Source organism: Cyprinodon tularosa, unplaced genomic scaffold (assembly GCF_016077235.1).
Source record: "Cyprinodon tularosa strain WSP-4 unplaced genomic scaffold, ASM1607723v1 ctg193, whole genome shotgun sequence".
Lineage (NCBI taxonomy): Eukaryota > Metazoa > Chordata > Actinopteri > Cyprinodontiformes > Cyprinodontidae > Cyprinodon > Cyprinodon tularosa.
The window spans coordinates 18830-45342 of NW_024038694.1; the positions used below are offsets into that span (position 1 = coordinate 18830).

A 26513-nucleotide genomic window follows, 5' to 3' on the forward strand; every position below is an offset into this window, starting at 1 on the left:
CAGTGTACATGTCAGATTAAATAATACTACTTACATTTCAGCGATAGTATCAAAGTGTTACTTTATTGTATCTTTTATGCTATATCCGTTGGTTGTGCTGTTCTTTTTACATCTCTTTGCAGATGATGAAGCAGACTGAATATATTTTATCATTATCTCCCTTTTATCTCCTCTTTTTTCCTGTGTTTCTTTTCCTGTTCTACTTACATTGAAGTGTCCATAAAATCTGTACTACTCCCTGCATGAATTATATAAAAGCTATTTATATGCATAAATCAACGGGATCACTATGGCGATAGTGCTCCACTGCGAAAGTAAAATCTGTTGGGCTCTATTTGGCATCAAGACAATTATTCTTATTGCCACTTTGCCAGACAGGACCGTGTTAAAAAAAAAAAAAAGGAAAGAAGTTAGGTTCGATATAGAGCTACATTACAAATCAAATAAATCACCACTGTTTGAAAGCACAGAGACACCACGATGCTTTATTACCCATCTTCACCAAGTTGTACATTTTGATGTATAATTTGATGTATAATGAAGTATGTTTTGACCTCATTTGATCCAATAAATCACCACTGTTTGCAAGCACAGAGACACCATGATGCTGTATCGTCCATCTTCACCAATCAGTAAACTTTGATGTATAATTTGATGTATAATAATTTATATTTTGATGTATTTGATCTTAAAGGGCTATTGGTCCTCTGATTGTACGGCTTCATTTTACGCCCAGATCATCAGCCATTCATCATCATGGAAAACAGTTGGTGTTTTTGTGCTAAAAAAATGTAGCCTTTTCAGCCAAACATGGTTCCCCGCCTTAAGTCTGTATTTTTTACTCCATGTAAAGCAGTGGTCTCATACTCATATCCATAAAGCCTATGTACTGAAGTTCAAACTGTCATTTATCCTACACACCTGAAACGAATGGTTAAACTACCTCACTGACATGCAGCAAATCTCTGCAGATCTCTGCTAATTAGCTCATACTGTAGTCAGGTGTTGAAGCAGAGACATGTCTAGGAACCTGGCCCTCTAGCACTGGAGTTAGAGACTGCTGGTCTAAATGGACACTCTTTCAGAGGTTTTAAAGGTCCTGTGGTTAACATTTCTTTTTTTCTTTAATGAAAAACAGATTTTACATTTTGGCAACTTTTAAAAATAGACCAGATTTGTTATCAATTAATATGTCATGAACTTGAGCCTTTATTATTCTACCTGCAGCCCATACCATCTAAAATGCAGTTCTTATTGTAACTTAGGGATTAATGCTTTCTGCAAATAATCCCTCTCGCTATAAAGGTATAGAATATTACATATTATTCCAGAATGCTGTGCAGCAACAGATATATTTTTGAGACCATTGCTGTCCTTTTCCATTGTCATTATATAAGAATACCCTGGCCTGCTCTGAATCAGCCGACTTTGATTTTGTGGAGTTGGTTTCTTTAGCTGGTTAATGGTTATTTAAATGCATGCTCAAACTGTATTGAGGTAGTATGTTATTCAATGAGGATGCGAGTGAAAGAGAAAACATATTTCTGACCTGGAAATGTAAAATTACTGTTTTGGAAAGTTGTTTTGGTTACGTGGGGAATTGGTAAACTGTTCCATCCCATCTGCTGCGTCACAGAAACCTAATTACAAATGTTCTTCATTCCCACAGCACCCACTCATCCAGACACGAATGTGAAAAGTTACATAAGGGATGGTGGAGAAGGGAAAATCACCTAATTCACTGATGTCTTCGACAAAAACACTGTAGAAATAAGTTTTCCAGAACTGCGGGTGAACTTTTCACACGGCACAGAGCGTGCTCAATCTCCACCACTCAAACCAAATGGTAAAACCTAAAGAGAATAATAATATCATGCGTTTATGCTTAGTGAGAGCCCGAGGACCATATCCTGTTATAGAGGGTCTGGGAGAGGCCTGGAGCTGCCAGTCTGGTGCAGACCACAGCCTCCCACTCCTCACCCCGCCTGAATCACTGTTTACTCAGACTAGAAGGCTACAACATCATCTGTTTCTTCTGCTCTGTGTCTGTGACTCGCCTGCGGCTTTAGTGAGGGGAGACTGTGTTTTCCCTGACGGGTGACTTTCTAAAAGTAGAGACAAGTCTCCAACCGAATGCTTTGAGACGACGCTGGCCGGGCCTCTGAAAACATTGTGCCTCTTTAGCTGACTTCCCTCACCAGGCTGTAATGCCTCCACCTGCTGGGTGAACAAAACCCATTTTGAATCAAATAATTAGCTTCATAAAAACAAAAAGATTTAGTTTGAGATTGAACCAACAGAAAAGGGAGGCATCAATGAGTGCAGAATGAACAGATTTATACACAGTAATCCTGGTTCTAATGCATAAAGACCTTAATTTTACCTGTTGTGTTAGTACAGGGTTGAGGTCAAAGGATTGGTCAGGTGGTTCAGTTATCTGCCTGTAATGCCAAAGAGTTATATTTTTAAAACATTTGCCACATTACGAAACAAGATGAAAGTCATTTGCCGTACAGGGTAAGGAAAAACAATCCTTTCTTTCCAAAAACAGCTTTGGGTTAAAAAACACAAAACTGAGAGATGTGCTGCAGTTCAAGTTTGCTGGAATTATATTCAAACCATGTGAACATTTCATCCAGTTTTTATAACCTGATAATGAATCAACATTATTATATTGTATAATTCTTATTGTTAATTTACTTTGTTTTTATAGTTGTGGACAAACACAGTGTGTAGATAGAGAAGAAAAGACATCTTGAGGAAGATTTCAGAAAAACAACTGTTCTTTTTTCTCGGATTATCTTCTGGCTGATATGAAGTCATCAGCAAATCTCTAGTGGTTCAATACATAGTAGATATATGTTTGTAAAGTGTCCAGAAGGAATCTGAGACCCTCAGCTTCTTCCAGGTGAACCAGAGGCATTTTCGGGCCAGAAGGTGTAAGCTCTTCGCCACTTCAATGATTTGAACCCAGTTTCAAATTCCTAGAAAACCGCTAAAGGAGCCTTCCATTTTAATCCTGAGCCTGGGTTATCTCAGCTGCCCCCTCTCTAAACATGAAGGTACTGATAGGTACCAACGAACCTTGTCCAGGATTCAGAGACCCTGAATAAAACTCCTGAAGCTAAACCAATAGTGGTGGGACAGGAATGAGAACATCCAAGGCTTGGCCCAGTTAGGCAGGAAAAATCTACAGGTATCCTCTTCCATATGGGCCAAGGATCAACATAGAAGAGCAGTGGAGGGGGGTTAAAAATGGGTGCTGTGAAAACCGACAAAGACTCAGCCTGTCAGTTCCTGTCTGGCTTCTGGGAAATAGAATGTAATATTTTACTCTTTTAAAGGTTTACAGCATTTTAGAGTCATTACATGCAGTCTCCCTGTATCACCAAATTATCCATCCATCCAGTTTCTGCCACGCTTTTCCCTGCTTGGATGCTGGTGCCTATCTCCAGCTGTCTACGGACAAAAGGCGGGGTACACCCTGGACAGGTCGCCAGTCCATCGCAGGGCAACACAGAGACAAACAGGACAAACAACCATTCACACAAACTCACAGCTAAGGAGAATTTAGAGAGACTAATTAATCTAACAGTCATGTTTTTGGACTGTGGGAGGAAGCTGGAGTACCCGGAGAGAACCCACGCATGCTCAGGGAGAACATGCAAACTCCATGCAGAAAGACCCCGGGCTGGGAATCGAACCCGGAACCTTCTTGCTACCCACTATGCAGCCTCTTAAAAAATTACTATAATGAAAAAATATCATATAAAGCATATCAGCTTTAACTGAAAATAACTAGATCAAAATAACTTTTAACAATTTTTGTCGTATTATTTTATTACTTTAAAAAGAAGAAGAAATCTTAAGTGAACACCAAATAAAAGGTTTAAAGCTACACTTTTACTGTTTGCACGTGATTCTTTTATTATTTTTGCTACTTCACCTCATCCTGACCTGAGCATTTAACATTAATGGTCCCCCTGGAATCCAGTCCAAGACAAACCAGGCAGGGCGGTCAGAGTCTTGTGGTGTTTGATTCAGCTTCCTACTATAGTAGCTGAGGATAAGTTGGAGTTTAATATGAAATGTGAGCGGGTGTAGCAAGCAATGTTGGTGTAAGAATTGAGAGGAATGTAACCTGCTAAATTTCTGTTTGTGTGGCAGGTCAATGTTGCACCTGAGTTTAACAACTGATTTAAAACGAACTGTCAATTTTACCATTCAGTTATAAAAAAAAATAATTACTGTTACATAAAAGGCATCCGGTAAATACAATTAGTGTTTTGGTAAATGTGCTTTGACTGATGCAGAAGATTAAAACCCACGTTAAAAAAGCACATATGAAACTGATCTCTGCTGCCATCTTGTGGCCTAACCGCTTAATGCAGTCCAGAGTTCGTCAGGGCGTCTAGTTTTATTGGAAAATAAAACTAGAATAATACATACCGGTACATAGATGTAGATTTTAAAAAATGCTTTCCTTCTTCTCTTGCTCTAAAGAATGAGCTACAGTTGTTCAAGAGGTGTCTGAGAAAGATGCAATACAATAATGCAATGAAATTTAAAAAAGATATTTGAAGAATTTTCCTTATCAACCCCTAAGGTTTTCCTTTCTATTATTTATTTTCCTGTTCCTTTTTTGAAACTCCCTTTTGAAAATGAAAGTGTATGAAATGAGTTTTTTTTATGCATTTTAAGGGCTCAAGTCATAATTGTATGTTTATAAAATATAAACTTTGATAAGAAGTACTAAAGTGTAATAGAAAGTTTATATCAGTTATTCAAAGGGGAAGCTAAATTCACAAAGTAATGTGTTAGATTAATGTTCATTTTAAAGATCATGGCTTATAGCCAGTTTAAAAAAAAAACAAGAAAATGTTTTTTAGAAATCTAATAGGCTATATCCAATTTTCTGTAGCCACTCCAGAATGACGGACAATTTTAAATGCATCACCCCCCTGGGTTCAGGTCAGCAGAGAAAAAGCTTATTGTCTCTTCCCCCCCAGATGAAAGCATAATTAGCAGTTAGTTTGGAGATTAAAATCCAATAGGCTGAACAGAATTATATTCTAGGCTGCTTGAGGTCCAGACTTAACCTATAACACAGTAAATATTTGGTAAGCTGTGTCAGGTAGTGCAGCCATCTACCAGGAATCAGATCTGGAACTGAAGACTGCTGGCCTTAAATATCTTATAATAGCCATTTCTCCATTTATTTTAAATACACTTCCAAATAATTGCATCCATTACAATTAACAAAAAATAAATGCCTAATATAACACTGCATTGCAGAACAAACAATGTATAAACAAACTTTTCTTTTGAAATGAATGGATGAACTTATTGATCAGATTCCTGCTGGTATATTATTTTACTCAGACACATTTATTGACAAAATAAATCACACAACAAGCAGAGAAAACCTCATATTTAATTTAGTCCAAGCCAGCGATTGTGTTGCTTTTATTATTAACTCAACAACAGCGATCCCAACTCCAGTTCTTGAGGGCCAGTGTCCTGCAACTTTAAGATGTCTCCACTTCAACATACCGAGTCCAACAGCAGCTCATTAATAGAGCTCTACATAGCTGGACTGCATGCTAGTGAGGTAGTTTAGGCATCTGATGCAGGTGCATCGGAAGAGGAACAAATTTAAAGTCGTAGCACACCAGCCCTAATAATTATAGAGTTTGAGACCACTGAGCTACAAACTCTGGAATTTCAGACATAACTAGTGCATAGAAGGGTTTAAGAAAAAAACAACAACATTGAGTTTGGCAGGTAATGTTTACAGCTTTGTACATTTTACCATCTACTACCAAAGCACACAACCCTCAGACAGATTTAGTGCAGAAAAAAAGGCTTACACTTATTTTGTAACATTCAACACTAATACAGCCCAAGGAAAAAAAAAACACTTATTAAAACATTTCTCCAAGACTTATCTGTAAAAATGGCAACAGATGATTTGTTCTGCTCTCAGGGAGTAAAAAAAAAACCAAAGTATCAGAGTTCAAACAGCGTCTTTGGTTCAAGTTGTTCTTAGTCGAGTCAGAATCGACAGAATGAACCAAACGTAATGTTCTGCAAGCTTTTGATCTACTCCTACCTTTGAGTGTTTATCAAGGAAACCATTTTCCAAAGCACACTGAACAGACGCAAGCTGTGGGGCTTAAATATACAGTTCTAAGACTAGTCCGTTTAGCAGAGCTTTTTCTGTTGGATCAGATGTATAATCAAAAGGAAAAATTCATATTTTAGACAGAAAAATAAAAGAAAGGACGTAGGCATTTAAGTGATTGTAAAAAGGCTCCGATAAACAGCTGTAAAAAGGCCCCAAATAAAGCTTACTTTCATCTCGCCACCTAACTGTTCCCCTAACTATTCACACCCCTAAAAATAAAGATAAATTTAATCTTTCTTAAATTATTTTTCATACTATAAAAGGACATTTACTTACAAATCTTAGACGTTCTGTTTTTCTGGGTAATAAATATAATGAAATTCAGACCGTTTCAGCAAAAACTAGGAAACATTTAATAACAGGACATTCTGGCAAAGCATTGATGTGTTTGTATTTAGATTCCATTAAACTGCAGCATTAACTGAACAGACGGAGCAACTTTGAATGAAGTGGAAGCATATCAGATAAGGCTGGACAAGGAGGAAGTTTATCTGGCCTCACAGCAAAAACTAAAAATGAAAAAGATTAGAGAACTGAAACAATCTTCACTAACAATCTCCTAAGCTTGCTTTTAGAGAACTGCAGCTAGAGGCGGTGTTTAGGGTTCACCAATTTTCCATGACAACATCTTCAGTGTGGGTTTGTGCTGCGGTACTTTTGGTTGATGACTGAGAATCTGAGAAGATGTTGACGAGGTATTTAAATTAAGAAAAAAAACACACCAAGTATAAAAATTAGGCAAAACTTTGTGTCTGACTATTTCTTAGTTGGACCAATTATCCTTTCTTCATATTCTGAGAAAGATTTTTTTTTTTATTTCCTCTTAAATGTTGCCACATTTGTAAGCAAAATTCATGTTTTCATGGAGTTTCAGAGCCGTCCATATCATCTGTGGTCACAAGCTTGGGCACGCTGCTACGGGATGACGGCCCATTCCCCAACGTATGTTGGTCGCTCTGATGCGAACCACATTGGATCCTCTAAGTGGTCAACCGGGGTAGAGGTCAGCACTGAGAAGGACAGTCTAGATCTCTGAGAACTCTCACTTTGTAGCAGCTTTGCATGTGCATGAACCATATAATTAAGTCTCCTTCTTAACCCACCAACACATTTTATTCCCTTAGAAATAATGCATCATTTAGATGGATATAAACAGGCTTTTCAGTGGTGCAGGGTTCACTGCCAGGCAGAGAAACCAACCTTACATTTAATATCCTTTGTCTTCAGATGCAGCTTCAAGGAGAAACTAACTGTTAGAACATTTACTAGAGACGGGGAATCACAGTTACCATAACATATGAGGACGTCATTAAGTATAAATAATAACTACTACTAATATTTGGAAGGTTCAAATTTAATGAAAGGCATCCTTCAAAAACCAAACCAGGAACTAATATTAGCTAGCTTATGTTACTCGTCTGATTATCTAATTTGCACTTTGGAAAATGGTTAAAGTTTGAGCGATTGATTGGAGATATGCGGTAAACACTAAGAGCCCCTCGGAGTGGTTCTGTAATACAGCAGACATGGATGGCGGCGTTACGTTCTCTTTGCCGGTTTGGCGATGAGCTGCCTCTCCCTCTCGAGCTCCCGCTCACGCTGCTGCTCCTTCTCCAGCAGCTCCTTCTGCTTCTGCTGCTGCAGCTTCAAAGCTCTTTTCTGGAAACCAAACAACCCAGGATGTTAGCAGCTGGCATTTAAAATCCCATGGTGCTCCCCGCTGAGCGACACGCCACGTACCTTTAGTTTAGTCGTTTTTTCATGAAGCATGATCATCTCTTTTCTGATGTTGACTAGTTTATTCTGATAAACTTTGGCTTCTGTAAACTGAAGAGAACAGACTGGGTCAGTCCTCTGAAATGCAAAGTGACAGAACGTTAAAAGCCTGAACCGTACCAGCGAGTTTAGATCCAGCAAGGTGTTGCACTCTCTGAACTTGGTGACTTCTTGATCCAGGGTGTCCAACAGTATCAGCTGATTTTGTCTGGTTGTCACAAAAAAAAGAGAAATTAAATAGAGAGCGATTAAATATTTGTTAAAATATACATACAATATACAGACAACCAGATCACTGATCACTAATGGTCAAATAGAGAAATGTAGCTCAGACAGCTAAAGAATGATGTCACTTTGCCACATATAGGGATGGTTTCTATACAGATCGTTAATCCAGACTTAATACGAGTGTTCCTTTAAATCTGCTGCCCATCAGACATTTTTTAATGTTCAAACAATAACTCAGAAGGCTGCTTTAGGGATTAATGCAGACCTCAACTGCTTTCTTGGTTATCACCTTGGGTTTCTAACAGTTGTTTTTTTTTTTACTATCAGAAATATTAACGGTATAACACTGGTCCATATGACACCTGCTTAGGTAAGTTTACTTCCAGGAATAAAACCAGCAGAAGCTTTCTGTCTCACGGAAATTGATTTCATTTGCTCCTTAATAAGCTCAGCGCTCTTCCTTGCTTGCAGGGTCCACCTAAAATAGACGTAGATCAAATGTATGTCTCTATTAAGGGCCCAGAGGCATGCAGTCATGAAAATGTTGTTGATTCCTTCCATTCTTAATTATTCTTATCATTAGACCTGAAAAAATATATATATTTTCATACAAAAACAAACCCTGCATAAACTCATACATTTAGTAGTTAGATAGTTAGATTTAGATATAGTTTTCAAATCACAAAAGTTATGAGACCCAACCTCTAAGGGGAGAGTGGAGTTCCCCTCCACGTCTCTTTTACTCAAAAACCACATAGCATCCACAGCTGACCGCCAGAGGAGTGGAATAAAGAAATAACTCAAATAGAAGCTTTCTGAACCCGTCTGTCACTGTAAAAGCGATACATTTCTGAAGAACTACAGAACAAACCTGCCTCATGATTCCAGGATAAAAAGAGACTGAGAAATAAATGGCACATCTGCCAGGTTCAGAGCTAAAGAAAACGAATATGCTGACTAAACAGAGCACAAAGGAAGGTTTGCTGTTTCCTTAAAAACATTTTAATGATCCCCAAGATTTTTGTGGAAACTATTCTACGGACAAATGGGAGAAAAGTGAAACATCTTCGGAACATGCGAACCGAGAGTAGAACTAACAGGATTTTTTAAAAAGAACCTCCTGACTCAGAAGCATGTGGTTGGTAGTGTGATGATTTGCTGCTTTTTGGTGCTCCAGAACCTGGAAAAACTTTATAATTATAAAATTTATAAAACTGTTCTCTAGCAGAACCTCCTGAAAGAGATCTGCAGGCCATCAGGTTGTGGCTTTTAGCTTAAGAACATTTAAGCTGTGCAGCCAAAATCAGAAAGCACCTCAAAAAGCCTTTCTTTGATTAAAAAATTGATTTCAGAATGGCCTAGTCAAAGTCTGGACTGATTAATGAGCTGCAACAGGAACTTAAATATACCATCTAAAAATCTGAAAACTGGTTATTTATTTAATTAGTTATTTTTGTAAACTAATCATGGCACATATTCAGGTTCTGTTTTCCACCAGGATCATTTCTGACAGCTTCTACCCCTTGATAAATTGATTAAAGTAATTTCATTTATATAAACGTTATCTCCAAAAAGAGGTGTATGCATCAAAACACAGGAAAAAAAGAAAGCACTAACGTGAGCTCCTGTAGGGATCGTTTAGAGTTCTGTAGGTCTGGTAGGTAGTGGGAAAGGAACCCTTCTGTCAGTTTGTCCACTGCTTTGTGATCCACGTAGACATTCTCTACAAGCATGGAGCTGTGAACATCTGGCTGCTGCTGCTGCTGCTGCTGCTGCTGTGCTGCTTGGAGATCTGTCACAACAGTTCAGATAAAAAAACAAGTTCAACATTTTATATAGATACATGGATGATAGATAGCTAGATAGAAAGATATATGGAAGCTAGATAGAAAGATATATGGAAGCTAGACAGACGTGTATGTATATATATATATATATACAGTATATATATATATATATATATATATATATATATATATATATATATATATGCAAGCTAGACAGACAGCTAGATATATGGAAGCTAGATAGCTAGATAGAAAGATATATGGAAGCTAGACAGCCATGTGTATGTATGTATGTATATATATATATATATATATATATATATATATATATATATATATATATATATGCAAGCTAGACAGACAGCTAGATATATGGAAGCTAGACAGCTAGACAGACAGCTAGATATACGGAAGCTAGACAGACAGCTAGATATATGGAAGCTAGACAGCTAGACAGACAGCTAGATATACGGAAGCTAGACAGACAGCTAGATATATGGAAGCTAGACAGCTAGATAGATATATGGAAGCTAGACAGACAGATATATCGAAGCTAGACAGACAGCTAGATATATGGAAGCTAGACAGACAGATATATGGAAGCTAGACAGACAGATAGATATATGAAAGCTAGACAGACAGATAGATATATGGAAGCTAGACAGCTAGATAGATATATGGAAGCTAGATTAATAAATTAATGAAATAATTAATAATTAATTAATTGCTTAATGTGCTGCAATAATAAACTGTTCTACATCAGCAGGGTAGCTGTGACCCATCGTAAGGCAACCGTAAACCAGACATGGATAAATGTTTTTTAGTATGTCATCTGGTTACCAGGTCCTCATGTGGTTTATGGTACATAAATAGTCCCAGCCCTTGATCACTGCCACATTTTTAATCACAAACGATGCATTCTATTAGGACTTGGTAGTAAAACACAGACATAAAGTGGCGAAAAACTGTTAAGTTGAAGGAAAATGATACAGATAAGTATAGCAGGCACTGATATTACTGAGAATCTTTTACAAAAAAATTAATTCTTGTGAGAGGTGCTGGTGCCTATCTCCAACTGTCTACGGGCGAGAGGCAGAGGACACCCTGGACAGGTCGCAAGTCCATCGCAGGGCAACACAGACAAACAGGACAAACAACCAAATTAATGCACACACTCACACCTAAGGAGAATTTAGAGAAGCCAATTAACCTAACAGTCATATTTTTGGACTGTGGTAAGAAGCCGGAGTACCCGGAGAGAACCCACGCATGCGCAGGGAGAACATGCAAACTCCATGCAGAAAGAACCCGGGCCGGAAACCGAACCCAGAATCTCTTGCCACAAAGCAGCAGTGCTACCCACTGCATGTTAAATAATTTTATGAAGTATTTCATCTCTGAGCCTTAAATGCATGTTTCTGAGCTTCATTAGGCTTAACTAGATTCCTGATGGTTGATTTTTGTGCTGACAGCAAAAAAAAAAAAAAAAGTCTGCAAACTGTGCATGGATTTGAGCAACAGTTAGGCATTTGTTTGCACACAAGCAGCTCACTTAGACTTTAATCTGCCCTGGAATCTCACATACGGGTTAGTTTAGTGCCTGCCTTTACTTTCATGAAAGACAACCTAAAGACATGGCTACCTGAAAACGGCTATGGTGTCTTCCTGAAGGTTTCTTCTTTAGATTTACAGAAACACACTGCAAATCATGTTTTAAATTAAGCCTATTTTTTATTGCTACTTAAATCGTCATTGTTTTTTTGCTTCCTGGCCCATTCCCTGTCCTCCTGCAGGAGGAGATCTGAGGGATGGACAATGGAGAGTAACCATCATACCTGGAAGTTCACTCTGGGACGAAGGTCCTTCGTCTTCTATCCCCTCTACCTCCATCTGGAGCTGCTCGGTTGACCCAGTTTCTCTGTTTGGCGCCCAGTAGTCGGATCCCACACTCTTATCTGATGGAAATAACGAGTTAAACGCCTGCATACGAGTCACAAAGAAACGCAGTGTCTCCTGACTTTGTGTCCAGGAAGACTCGCTAGCTCACTGTGAGCCTCTTTAAACGGCTGGAACACGATAAACCATGAGTGATCCGTGAATCGGAATGACTGGAGACAATAAATTACCTGTTTAAACTTCGGCTGAATGGCGAGTGTAGGTTGGATTGTGTGTTGTGGAGATTGGACATTAAAAACAGGGAAATTTACAATTTGTTATAGCATGAGACAGCGTCATGTGACTTCTGCGTCATCACGTGATCACGTTTAAGGAGGCTAACGCGAAGGATTCGGCTCTATAGGCCAACTCATTTATAGGAACGATTAAAACCAACGGAAACAACTCTACACAGGGGAAATGTTGGCAATATTATTAGCTTTACAATGGGGACAAGATATTAAACCATTAAAAACAGTAATTTGTTCAGATTCAAGCTCTGCATTATTAACTTTAAAATATAATCAGTTTTATCTGTAAAACTAATAGGATTTTGAATTGCCCTCTTTGCCATATTATCTGCCCTCTCATTTCCTTCTACTCTAATATATGCTGGAACCCACACAAATACAACCATCAAACCCATATTTATTATTCTGAAAAATGTATTAAATATTTCTAATAGAAACTGATGAAAAAATGGCCGAAAAGGTGGGATGAAGAAAAAAAAGGAAGATGGTTTTATAAAATTCAGAAGATGGTAGGAAAAAGAAGAAATGGAAGACGAAATAGAAAGGAGGAAAGAGTAATAACAAGGTTAGATTTGGGCATAGAGGACTTAATTATATACTTTTTAAAATTCAAAAGCAAACTACTGGCAAAGCAAACTACTGGCAAATGTGACAATAAAACATGTTATACTGGAATATCATAAATATGAAAGCAAGAGAAGATATACAAGGAGAGAGTTTGAATGTATTTAGGAAAAGATTAATTTAGTAGATATTATGAGGAAGAATTTGGGGAGTAAACATATACAAATAATTATTCGATTTTTAAAGAAAACTAAATCAAGTCATAGAATTTGATTATAGAGAGGGGGATTGTGTGTATGATATAGACATGTAGAATACAAAGTTAGGTATAAGTATGTCGTTTTTTTTTTCCCTTAGAAATTACATATATACATGTTTATTAGTAGATAGTCCATCACGATCTACATATTTAGACTTATTTCAAATGAAAATCACTAGTTTAAATTTTTTTAATTAGTTTTCAAAATAATATTTGACGGATGATCCTATCTCAATATGACAATAATCTTGATTTTTGAATTATAATAAAAACAGAACCTTAATGCTAAAAGGAAATGTGTTGAAAGGACTATGTCTGTCCCAGCACAATCAGCATTAGAACTTTTTTAGTATACTAAAACAGGTACCTGTCCATGAAGATATAACAGATTATGTCTTCAGGTACAGGTACCTGTCCAGACCCCCATGAGTGCAGATGTTCTAAGATGAAGAAGATAGAGTTGAGAGTGTTGGCCCAGTGGTTAGAGCAGTGCGCTTGTGTGTTGAGAAGGTTGCATGTACCCAGTTCAGTCCAAACAGCCTGCACTCTGGTCCCTAAGCAAGACCCTAACCCCACACTGCTCCTCGGCTGTCGCACAATAGCAGCCCACTGCTCCTCAAGGGGATGGGTTAAATGCAGAGTTAAATTTCTCCAGTGTGAGATCAATAAAGTTCAATTATTAACTGTTATCCATAGCATTAGAATGTAATCATTAATCAGTTATAACTTGTAAGAAACTGAAATAATAATAATACCAAAACAACAAAGAACAACTAAAACACCAATCATAATAATAATGAAAAAAATATATCTAGATATGCTTTAAGAGTTGTACTTCATCTTACTAACTACACGTTGCAGGTCAGGAAATGCAGCATAGGTGGTGAAGACAGCACAAGCATTTGTGAGATGCTATAAGAGGTGTAACTTACACCTGGACCAATCCACAGTGCCATCATGCTTCAAGTCTGCCACCATCATTTCGGCCCCAAATAAACCTCAGGTCACCTCAGTAAATAACTACCGGCCTGCCGCACTGACTCTAATCATGATAAAGTGAAGGCCGGTTAAAGAACTCCTCTGCTCTTCACGTGAGCCTAGCACACATGGAGGAGAAGAACATCCATGTGCGGATACTGTTCCTGGACTTCAGTTCAGCTTTCAACACCATCATCCCACAGCATCTGATGGGCAAACTGGTACAGGTCAACTTCAATACACCCCTTCAAAATTGGCTGTTAGACTTCCTCACCAACAGACCTCAATCAGTTCGGGTCGGACAGAACGCCTCTGATGTCATCAGTCTAAGGACAGACTCCCCTCAGGGCTGCGTCCTGAGCCCCCTGCTGTTCACCCTGATGACACATGACTGCGTCCCCAGTTTCACCACCAATGACATAGTGAAGTTTGCAGAGGGCACCACGGTGGTGGGCCTCATCAGTGAAGACAACGACCTGGACTACAGAGAGGAGGTGGAGCTTCATTAAAGACATTTCATCCCAGAGCTGCGTGTCCCTAGCGCAATCATTGACCCCTGACACCCCCACCATGGACTGTTCTTCCTGCTTCCCTCTGGGAAGAGGCTTCACAGCATTCGATGCAGGTGAAGCAGGTTCTGCAACAGCTTCTTCCCCACCACCATAAAACAGCTGAACAGTTGAGAAAACTCTAAATCATGTCACAGACTCTGCATCAGATAACACCAAACCAAAACCCTGCCTTTTGCACCATATATATTTAATGCTCCGAACTTCCATATCATGTGTTTTTTGCACATTTTTTCCCCCTCCCACACTGTTTACATTTGATCACTGCAGCACTTTGAGAAATGGAAATGTCATGAAAGCTGTACAAAACACAATTTTTTTATAGGATCTGTATATACAAAATGACAATAAAAGTTGCCTAAGTCGAAGTCTTAATAGAGATACTTATTTAAGTACTTCAGTAGGTTTTTCAGTATCTGCACTTTACTTGAATATTTATTTGCGTGTGGATTTACGTTTACTTACTTTATTAGAACACAATTATCTGTCCTTTTTTTCCCCTGCTTTTTTAAAACTGGCTTGTTACATCCATACATGGTGATGAGGACATGGCGCAACAGTTGCAACATAGCAGAGCGTAAGCAAGAACATAAAGAGAATTGGTTCAGTTGAGCACAGTTTGTTTATAGAAAAACATTGACAGTGGACGAACATAGGGGTCTGGAACTGGATCAGATTCTGAGATCCAAGACACTCCCCATTCATTGGGGTTTAAATGTATGTGTTTATTATGTTTCAAGTTTTCTATAATGATTTTCTGTAATATAATGCTATTTTTTCTAATGTTATGCTGTTAATACCAAAGCTTTAAAAATATCAAAGTGGTCATGCAGAACCTATATGTTCAGTTCAGTCTACATTATCCTGTGTAAAATTTTAATTTAGAACAGAAGTGGACAGGAAAGACAGTATTTTTTGTGTTTTTTTTTTTTACCAATACAGCGAGTAAAAGAGGGAAACAAATCATTTTTCTATGCTTTCTTTTTTTTTTTAGGAATTAATTTGTTTATTTTTGTATAATTCAAATGAAAAGGTTACAATGTAAAACCTCTACTTTTTACATTTTAACTAAATAAATTATTTTAGTCAGTACTTGTACTAATCAGGGTTAATCTATACTATATATATAGTATATATATCTATGCATACTATATACATCTATATGTACCGTGTCAAAATTACTATATATATATACACTTTATATACAGTTCAACAAACAAACATTAGTCTTTACACTTAACAGGTAGGTAATATTAGGGTTTAACAAGCACATATGAATAATAAAAACAATCCACTCTGGTGGAAATCTGCAGAGCAACTCGGCCCTGCAGAACGACTCTGACGATCTGAGCCAACTGATGTGGATCCCAGAAAAACAGTCGAGAGTCCCATGACGTTGATCAACTGCATAGAAGCAAACCTGCGGGTCCTCGCGCGGAGCTAAGGTGGTGTCAAGACTCGGATGTTTGCTGAACATGACAGCTTTCACTTTGGCAGCAGAATAATAAGTTTGTACAACTGAAAGCAGTTCTATCGGTGAGCTTTTCTCATTTGTTTGTTTGTTTATTTTAACTAGCGGTCACTTTAGAGGAGATGCCTTTTAGTCTGAAACTGACAGGAAAGCTAACCTGTGCTCGCTAGCTTGTTACTGTTTGACCAGCTCTCTTGTTTTTTTTATGAGGGCTAATGGACTTTCTAGGATAATGTGGAAACAATAAAGATGTAAAAATGATTGCTGGTTAAGTTTATCTGATTCAGCTATGTATTTTCTTCGAACTGCCGAGTTGTACACATTTAAAACGCCTTTCAGCTGGTGTTTAACTTCACTTTTTCTTCTGGACAGGTCGGAGTAAAAATGCAGTCTTACCATCGCGGTCCGTTATAAAGATGTGAGTGATCGAAACCCCGGTGATTATTAAACATGTCCGGTGGAAAGCTCTTCGGTAAGGTTCGGTCCGCCTTCAGGAGGGATCGCAGCGGCTGGGACCTGAACGACACCGCTCCGTTTGACTTTTCTGATGACCTGGTGGAAGATGACGAGGGCCCCAAATTTAACAAACTGAAGGTGGTCGTCTCCGGAGAGATGTCCGATTACTCTGCCGGGGCTCCGTCCAACGGGGTGGCGGTGAGCACCGTGGTGGTCCCTCCAGATGTAGGCGGTCAGGATGATGATGACTCCCTGTTGGACTCCTCCAGCCTGGGCAGCCCGGGTTTGAACATGGACCCCTGTGATAACTGTACGAAGAAGAGGGAGAGGATCAAACACAGGAGGGTGATGAAGAGGCTTATCATTGCAGCTGTGTTGTATTTCCTGTTCATGACAGGGGAAATTATAGGTAAAAACATTAAAACCCACATTTCTGTCTGATTATGTCAAACAATGCAGCCTACATTGCCATTTAATTTGTTCCTTAAACCAATTAACTCTTTATTTCCATCACATTTTCTTACAAATCATTCAAACTGCTTCCCCAAAGTTTATTTAACATTTAGATTGTTAACTTAATATACTGTATGCAAGCAGTTTGGACTCAAATTATGAATTATATTTGCTAATGCTTGTACTGCCCCTCCCTTCCTTATTAGCTAGTAGATCTGTGAAACAGGACACTCTGTTTTAAAGCAGATGCATCAACTATTCTTGTTGTTTCCAGTTATATAAGCATAACTTGTGCCTGTAAGCATCATATAAACATAAAGAATCCTGCAGCGGGCATTGTTGGTTTAGTTAAAGAACTAAATGTAAGCTGGGGATACTGCATGTGCTTCTAGTACTCGTATAGGTATTTAAACATTTTGCCAAAGTATTTTTTTTTGCTTACAAAATTGCATACATGCTGAAAATATTCTCAATAATAAAGTATGTTAAATAAAAAAAAACAGTAATACTATTTAAAATTATTTTTACTTAAATAATGCTTCAAAATACATAAAAATTAGGGCTCAAACAATTGGATTACTAGATTATTGAAATAATCGTCAACTAATATAGTAATCGTTTGATCATTAACTGGAGTATAGACTCTAAAATGTGCCTTTAGCTGACAGAGTGACCCACTTAGAGCACCCATTAACCAAAACTGTAAAATAAAATTATGTAAACATTTTGCATTTAAGTTTGAAATATTTTTAGTTTGTCAATATACCCTATCCAGAACTCCTCAAGTGGAAAAGTTTGTTTCATCTGGTTTAGTTTCGCAAAAAAAATCTTTAACAAACCTTTGGCTATCCGATTGTTAATTGATTAATCAAAAAAAAAAAAAAAAATCAACAAATTAATCGATTTGCAAAATAGTCTTTAATTGCAGCATGAATTAAAATACAGTTTTATTCTTTTCTTAAAATACTCTTAGTGGAGAAATAGTACAGAAATTCCTCCTGTTTATATTTTACTAACTTGGTTGGTTGGACTGAATACTGTTGCTGACTGTCATAATAACCAAACTGCCCAGAATTTTGAGTTTTAAAACAATACTTTGAATTTAAATGATGTATTATGTGCTGAATAAGGGGAGAAACCAAAAGCATATTGTTGGAAGACTTCAGTATTTACTTTTCATTGGTAGTTGTGCTATTGAAAGTTTTGCTTCATTTTCGAGTATTGCTCCAAAGAACTGAAAAAAAAAGTTTTAAAAGTCCTGGAGAACTCATATTCCTCCACAGAAATAATTGAGTTGTCCCACTACTTCTAAAGCAGTGAAGAAATGAGAATCAGGCTGGGACTGTAACAGCAAAACACAGGATGGAAATGGTGACACATTTCTGTTAGATGTTTCTTATTTTTCCTGCTGCCTGCTGAAATCATTTGAAGTGGTTATCTAATATTTGTGATCTGGCAGCCTGGAGTTCATTTGTTTGTTTCTTTTTTTTTTTTTTATTGCAGCTGTTCAAACAGTGACTTATTATTCCAGCGAACTAAACCCAGAGGAACACTGAAAGGATTCTCCCTTAAATTGTTTAAACAGGACTGCCAAAGAGATTAATCTCTTATAATCCACCTTAAAAATGAATCACATGTTCGTAGCTGTGAATAAAACCGACAAGCAAATTGGGACAGTTTCCCTTAAACAAGAAGAGAATGCTTTGTTTTGATCAAACATTAACCTTAAAAAAACAAGAGCAGGACAGTCATTTCATGCCCTGCATTTGTCATGTTTAACTTCCTGTTCAAACCAAAACTGATGCGCTCTCAGCATAAGATAGTAACATGTTTTATGCCAGTTTTGTTTAACTGTAGCTACTAAGGTTTAAAGATTTACTTTAGAGTTTCGGTTTGTCAGGGTTCATATACAGTCTGGAAAAGTCAGAAATTTGATTCCAGTTGGGACAAATGTTTGCGTTTAGAGAACCTTTTTAACCTTTGTCAATGTGGATGCCCTTTTTTTTCCTTCTAATTTCTTCCATCCTCTTTATTTGCCCCAGTTTTCCTTCTCAAGTACTTCCTCCTTTGTTTCTTTTACACTCGTTCTTTTTCATTTTGTTTCTTAATCTACTTCATTTTTTTCCCCACGTGTCAGTTTTTTTTAATTCCTTGTCTTTTCTGTGTTCTTTCTTAGCTTCCAGACTTATTTCTTTCTCATCCTTTATTCCTTTTTGCTTCCTCCCTGTTTTCCTCATTTCATTGTATGCTTCCATCATCTTGGCTCTCATCCCCCTACCATCTTCACTTCCTTCTATGCTTTTGTCCTTCTCTTCATCATTTCCTTCCTCCAGATGTGCTTTTTTGTCTCCAGTTCTTTCCTCCTTTTCTTTTTGTGTCCTTCACTCTTTCCCTTTTCCCCCCTTCCTTTCTTTTTTGCTTTCCTTACATGTGTCCTAGTTGTTAAATTTCTCTTTCATTCCACTACTCCCATGCTTCCTTACTTCCTATCTCTTTCCCCCAGGTAAACCCTGTCATCTATCCTTCATTCCTGCCGCTCATCCTTAATTTCCATGCCATTGTTTTGTAGAGTCGTTATTTAAAGTCTGACCACCGTAGCAATATCTGCCATTAAAAAAAAAATACAACTATTTAGGAGCCATATAACATTGCAGGTTGTGTCACCAAGGGTGAGACTAATTGATGTCACTTCCACATTTCCAGTTGAAACTACTACTTTATATAGAGAACCAATATGGAACAAAAACTACTGAAGTTACTGACTTTTGCTAGCTGTAGATCGGAGCTTCTTAAAAAAATCTAAACTTAAAAAGAAACTATTTAAATCGCTTTTTATATCTTGATGATTTTAGTTTCTTTGGGGATGTTATCATTAAACCCTTTAAAACAAATTCCCAGCTTGATCTGATAGTCGACATATTTCACTTTGTTTACTCTGGTTTTTCATACTGTTTTCCAGGGGGTTATGTGTCTAACAGTCTAGCCATAATGACTGATGCTGTGCACATGCTAGCAGATGTGGTTGGTATCTTGTTTTCTCTGCTTGCCTTGTGGCTTTCCACCAAACCGCCCACCAAGAGATTCACCTTCGGACTGCATCGCCTAGGTAAGTTGCAGAAGCCTTTTTTTTTTTCCCTTCCTTTTTTAGCTGCACAATCTGTGCTCTGTGCAGAAAGTCGTTTGATGTGGGATATTTTTATGTTAATTTATCTCTTCGTTGAGTTTGTTTACTTACTACAGGACTGTACTCGAAGCAGATCTTATCTCTGAGACACGGATCACTGAACATAACATTTTTAATGCTCCTAAAACAAAGACAGCCAATGCCTGGTCGTAATGCATTTGGGCCAGTAAACACCATAAAGATGTGTTTATAAAGAAGTAATTAAAAGATTAATCTTCATTTGAATTCATAGTCACTTTCGTTGTCTATACCCCCTTTATTGCAAGCTTTAGTACTTAAAACTTTTAAAGGTATAGAAACAGAATAATGAAAAACATATAAAAAACAAAATGTTGTACTTTGAACCTATTTCCCTGTAGTTAAAATCATAAAACAAAAGGTTTAAACACTTGACTGTTAACATCCACTGCACAGTCATTGGTTTCTATGTTCCTCTTGTAGTTGGATCTCTTTATTTAAATATAACCATGGGACGATAAAAAAACAAATTATTTCTGTAGAAATGTGAAGCTGAGCTTTTTCAAAGTGAAATTGCAGGCAAACTGTTCTCATGTTGATTCAGGTAACTTCTACTTTTCCTTGTTGTACAATGGCATTTTCTTCCCCCCCCCGTTATGCTGAACAAAAATATCTGATAAGAAATATACAAAACAATTTGATCAAGAGAATTAATATTTAGTGTATTAGTACTATTGATATTACTAAATGTTTCATCAAGTTAGGCTGGACAGAGTAGTTTCAGAAAAGAAGTGGTTTTTCAGTTTGGATTTTAATTATTGTAAATGTATTTGTGTATTATTTAATGTAGAAGTATAGCGTGGCATAGTTGTTCTTTTTTAATTTTTCCTCAGCTTTTCAACACGGTTTTGGAATTGACGACATATTGTGACTTGTTGTTTGTAGAGGTGGTGTCAGCAGTCCTCAGTGTGGTGCTCATCTACATCCTGACGGGTATACTGCTTTACGAAGCCGTCCAGAGGACTGTACATCAGGACTTCAATATAGACGGGGACGTCATGCTCATCACTGCAGCTGTAGGGGTGGCTGTTAATGTTATGTAAGTTTGGCCTGTTTTTATATAAGAAAGCTATAGAATATAAAGCAACCTGTCAGGAAAACATCAGTAGAAAATGTATAGGTTCAGATCAAAGTACGGCCTTTATTTAGTTTTAATCTGCAGACTGAAGTTAATGTTTACCTAAAGTCTACAGCTGATTGCTGCTCTAACGATTTAGACAAATGCGTGTTTTTTAGTGTCGGTATCTGAATGTTTTCTGTCCTTTCAGAATGGGATTTTTGCTGAACCAAGGCGGTCAACTCCACTCACATGGTCACGGTCACTCTCATGGCCCGGCGGCTCCCTCAGGTCCACAGGCTGGGTCGGGTCAGCAGAGGCCTCACGGGAGCCTGGCCGTAAGGGCAGCCTTCATCCATGCTTTAGGGGATCTCCTCCAGAGCGTCGGGGTTCTCATAGCTGCTTACATAGTCCGGTTCAAGGTACTGAAAGTCTTCAAAAATCTTTTTTTTCCCCGTAGCAAATGATCCTCTGACAAATCTTTTTATGCAAACTTGATAGATGAAAAAATAAGAAATCTGAGCATGCACAAAAACATTAGCCTATTTCCAACAATATGGTGCAATCCATCATTCATGCAGTGACAGTGGGTTGCCCCAGTTTGTATCGGCGGTGGCTCTTTGTACATCCATCTGTTTCTGTTTACACATTGCTCAAAGAGCATACCAGCAGCAATGTGGTTGATGAAGCCGAACTGAAACAAGCTGTGACATGTCTGCAGGCATAATACCATTTTCAATTGTCAGCTAAAACTGGTTTTAGCACGTTAGTTTCTTTAAAATGATTCATTCACGTAACACCATTTAAAAAAAGTTTTTGAAAAAAACTTTTTTTCTGAAATCCATTTTAAAGCACAACACACATTCCTGAGATGTGTTTTGTTTCATTCTGTTCAGCACATTCTTGCTGCAGATGGTCAGAGATGGTAATTCCTGAAGCCTTGTTGGTCACTTCCGTTCCAGGGGTGTGTTGACTGGTGGGGATGTATGGTTGATGGAGGTGCAGATGGAGATGGTCACTCTTCTTATAGTGTAGGATTCTTGTCCTGTTGGGGAACGGTTTTGTGCTTCTTCTACTTTTGTCTTGAGACTAAACTCATCCTTGCTTTTTTCTTTTCCACTTCAGTGTTTGCTGCCTTATTACCGGTAGATGTTTCCTGTAACTTGCCTTGGACTTTAGTTTAAATCATTGCAGTTTTAAAAATTAGCCAGAAACGGCTGTCATTATAGGATAAAAATTTTACTTTAAGTTTATATCTCTCTCTGTGACATTAACATACTTTTTACATATGAATGACATGAATTAAATGCTTGCTTATATTCTTATTCTACCTGCATTTAAACTGCCGACATTACTGAGTGAAATTCTCTGACTTCACAGCCGGAGCTAAAGTTGGCAGATCCCATCTGCACTTACATTTTCTCAGTTCTGGTGCTCTTCACCACTGTCCGCATCATTCGAGACACAATAATCATTGTACTTGAAGGTAAGTCCTGTACCCTTAATTTTTTTATTTGAGACTCTATCACAGCGAGAGCTCTGTGTGATGTTTCTATCCTGCCTTGCAGGTGTTCCCAGACACTTGGACACTCAGAGAATCAAGGAGGACCTCCTTAAGATGGAGGATGTCCAATCTGTCGACGAGCTGAATGTCTGGGCGCTGACGGCTGACAAGACTGCAGCTCTGCTGCATCTGCAGCTCAGTGAGTAGCCTCAATTATTCTGTAATAAGGTCAGGAGATGTAGGGATGACTTACCTCTTCATTTCCCTGGAAGAATTGTGCTCAATGTACGGATATGTGCTTTTATCAAAGTTAGCAAAACTCTGCAGGTCCTCAGTCTAAATGTGTGCAAACTCCAACTTCATAGAAGCAGAGACACACTTTACAATTTGAAGGAACTTTATTGAAGAGTTTCCCAGCTGACTTTTAGGGAGCAAACTGCAGATTGTACACTAGAGGGAGCTGTCCCTCCATCTCTGATGCCATTTTACTGCACTGTCACTCCATGTCTGACATTCACACGTTTTTGGTTCATTGGTGAAACATAAAGAACAAGCTAGATGATGAGTATCCGTGTGAGATATTTAAACACATTTTGATCATTTAATGCACAGACTTGTCTTTGGAGTAGTATAGTGGATATGAATGGATGCTGAAAGTGACAGAATAGATTAATAGAAAAAGAGCTAGTTTTTAGAGACCTGGATTATTTTCACGCCTAAGGTGATGATTCACTTCAGCTGCTGCAGGTTTCAAATTGGATCTGTGCGTGAGTGTTTTTTTTTTCTTTCTTTTTTTCTTTTCCAGTTCTAGGCTGATGGAGAAAAAACTGAATTGTTAACATTTATTTCCCCCTCATAGATGTGTTAGGGTTTCTTTGACACATGTACAGCATAGATCATTAAAGAAGTCCCTATTGTCAGACAACGATTACATGGTAAAATAAAAATAGAATTTTCAAATGCAGATCCCTTTTTATATTTTGCGAGGTAAAAGTAATTCAAAGCAGCCTGGGGTTATGTTAAGAAAAATTAAATGAAAATATACAGGATTACTTGGCTACTCTTCTCTTTAGGGACGTTTTAGTTCAGCTGTGCTGAAAGGTTTTATTTAAGCAGGAAACCGTTTCAAAACATTCATTGAGTTTTTTGAGCCATTTAGAGTCTGACTTGAACAGCTAACACATTATCTGTTCAAGTCAGAACAAAAAGCTGTTTTTGTTCCATCTTAACAGGAATATTTTCCTCAAAGTCTTTCATGTCTTTCTGATGATTTTTGGGAATTATGTGTTCTTTTTAACCAGCATATTTTCCTGAAATCTCTCATTGAGACCATTTTATTATCTCTCTCCTTCTGAATACCTCAGATTAGAGCTCCTATCCTTTCTCCTTTAACTGAGTCAAAAGTAAGACCACTGTTTTGGGTAGGAAAGGATCAGCCTTAAGCTTTCTGGACTTTAAAGAATAATCACAGAATAATATATATATATATATATATATATATATATATATATATATATATATATATATATATATATATATATATATATATATATATATATATATATATATATATATATATATATATTAGTGCTGTCAAAATTATCGCGTTATTAACGCGTTAACGCGAGGCCATTTTAACGGCGATAATTTTTTTAACGTGAGATTAACGCTATGTGGTTTTATGGTACAATTTTTCCAAGTACATCCCGCTGCAGCCTGCGGGAAGGCGGGGCTATTTTCCCCCAGTCTATGCATTTCTCATAGGCTTCTAGAGCGGAGCTCCTCAAGGGAAAAAGACGCTCATACACTGGGTGACGCTAGTGCCTTTTCTTTAAGCCCCACCACCAACAAACAAGTTGAGTGTAGTAGCAACCTGAAATACGCTGAGAAAACTGATTACTGAGGTGAAATGGAATCTCGTAGCAGCACTCTTGCCGTCTGTGTACGCAACAGGTCGGTATCGCGTGTGTGTGTGTGTGGGTGGGTGTGTCTGTGTGTGGGTGAGTGGGTGTGTGTGTGTTCTCATTTTTGTTAAGAGGCTGAAAAGTAACTTTCTAGAGAGCATAGACTACCTTCATCTAGTGATGTCGGTCTATTGATTTGGATGTATTGATTGAAAATTGTTCATTATTACCTTGGTTAATTAACATCTAATGTTAACTCTACTAAATTTTATAGCAGTAGGGTAAAATGCTTGTCTTTGTTCAAAAGACTGTATTAACTGTAAAGACTGTCTTTTACATCAGCCTGTTTTCAGGGCCTTTTTTTTGCCTACATATTTGTTATTTTTTGCTACATGCCTCCCCATCTTCTTGCCATATGTTTCTATGGCATAAATCAGTATCTGTGACCTGTTTTCATTTTAAAAAAAGAACATTGGCACAAACCTAGCCTGTATGTATTTTTTTGTATGTCATCGAGAGTATTTAAATGATTTTCAATCAGGAAAAAAATGTGCGATTAAAGTGCGATTAATCGCGAGTTAACTCAGGCATTTATGCGATTAATCGCGATTAAAAAATTTAATCGATTGACAGCACTAATATATATATATATATATATTTATATATATATATATATATATATATATTTATTTATTTTGTTAAACTCCCTGAGATGAGCTGCCACACAATCGTGGGCATCTGTAAAGCTAATGGTGGAAAGGAATATCAGAAGCTCTCTATGGTAAAGAACTGCTGATAGGAAGCATACTGCACACTTTTCCTTGTTCCTGTCTCTTTCCTTAAGCCCTGTGTCACACCTTTACGATTTAGCCAGCATATGCCTGACATGAAAAATCCGGCAAAAACTCTGGCATATGTTGTTATGAGCACGCTGAATCAGGCTGAAACACGCTGGCACACGTCAACATACTGCAATTTCATCGTATGAAAGGTTTTTTTTATATTAAATGCAAAATGTTTTTTAATTTGGGTATAATTACTCATCTAAGCAAGTTGCTCTGTCAGCTAAAAGCATATTTTACAGATTCTATACTTCATTTAACGATTACTAGGTTAAAGATTATTTAATTCTTTTACTCTAGTAATAGAGGTTAAATGCAGTGTTCAAAAGTGTAGAATTTCTTTTTGATATTTTTTTGGTGTGGAAATGCTCCAAATAAAGTGTATTAATTTTAACCAAGAGTCATTATAAGACTGTATAAATCCTGAGCTAGTTTGTAATCTTATACCTCTCTGTCTCCACAGCTCCCTCTAGTGCCAACAACTGGGAAGACGTCCAGGCCAAGGCCCGCCACCTGCTGCTTCACACGTACGGCCTCACCAGATGCACGGTGCAGGTCCAGACTCACAGACAGAGGACAGTACGTAGCTGCGCACAGTGTCAACAGCCCAGTGTCTGAGAATCCTCCTCACGCCGACACAGGCTGTTCATTCCAGTGGAGGCAGAGATGAGCGGATACGCAGGGGCCTGGATGCCTCGGTTGCAGCAGTAAGAGCTGGAGAGTACAGACGTAGGTGGAAACCAAGGGCGGTGCCAAATCTGTCATTGAAACGACAACAGATGCACGTTTCTAATTAAAGGAGAGCTGCAGCCCCTGGGGACTTGATGCCCTTGTGCTTGCATAGCTCTTATTGGGTGGAATTTGACCTTCAATGCTGAAAAAAAAAAATCTGAAAACTTGATCTTAATTCACCATTAAAGCCTACCGCAACAGGTGACTTTCTTTGCATTAAAGGGTTTGTTTTATTTCAACTGATGAGATACGGAAGTGTTATTCAGTGTGTTGAAGCTGGATACTGTGATTTCAATAATAAAAAGAGATCAGCACTTTAGATTTGATTTTGTAACTGGCCACAGTGCACGTAAGCTTA

The 26513-nt window shown here is 37.8% G+C and overlaps 2 protein-coding genes across 2 annotated transcripts; one reads left to right on the top strand and one right to left on the bottom strand.

Moving 5' to 3' along the window:
* Nucleotides 1-5369: 5369 nt before the first annotated feature.
* bloc1s6 (biogenesis of lysosomal organelles complex-1, subunit 6, pallidin) lies at nt 5370-12254 on the bottom strand. Its single transcript, XM_038283408.1, has 6 exons — nt 12105-12254; nt 11814-11933; nt 9809-9983; nt 8084-8171; nt 7928-8014; nt 5370-7846 (listed from the first exon to the last, which is right to left on the bottom strand). Exons 2-6 carry the CDS (start codon nt 11866-11868, stop codon nt 7727-7729), a joined length of 525 nt encoding a protein of 174 aa, XP_038139336.1. The 5' UTR covers nt 11869-11933; nt 12105-12254; the 3' UTR covers nt 5370-7726.
* A 3655-nt stretch (nt 12255-15909) lies between these two features.
* On the top strand, nt 15910-26379 carry slc30a4 (solute carrier family 30 member 4). Its single transcript, XM_038283409.1, has 8 exons — nt 15910-16070; nt 16378-16870; nt 19874-20020; nt 21002-21155; nt 21385-21595; nt 22554-22659; nt 22742-22876; nt 25887-26379. Exons 2-8 carry the CDS (start codon nt 16456-16458, stop codon nt 26039-26041), a joined length of 1323 nt encoding a protein of 440 aa, XP_038139337.1. The 5' UTR covers nt 15910-16070; nt 16378-16455; the 3' UTR covers nt 26042-26379.
* Nucleotides 26380-26513: the final 134 nt, after the last annotated feature.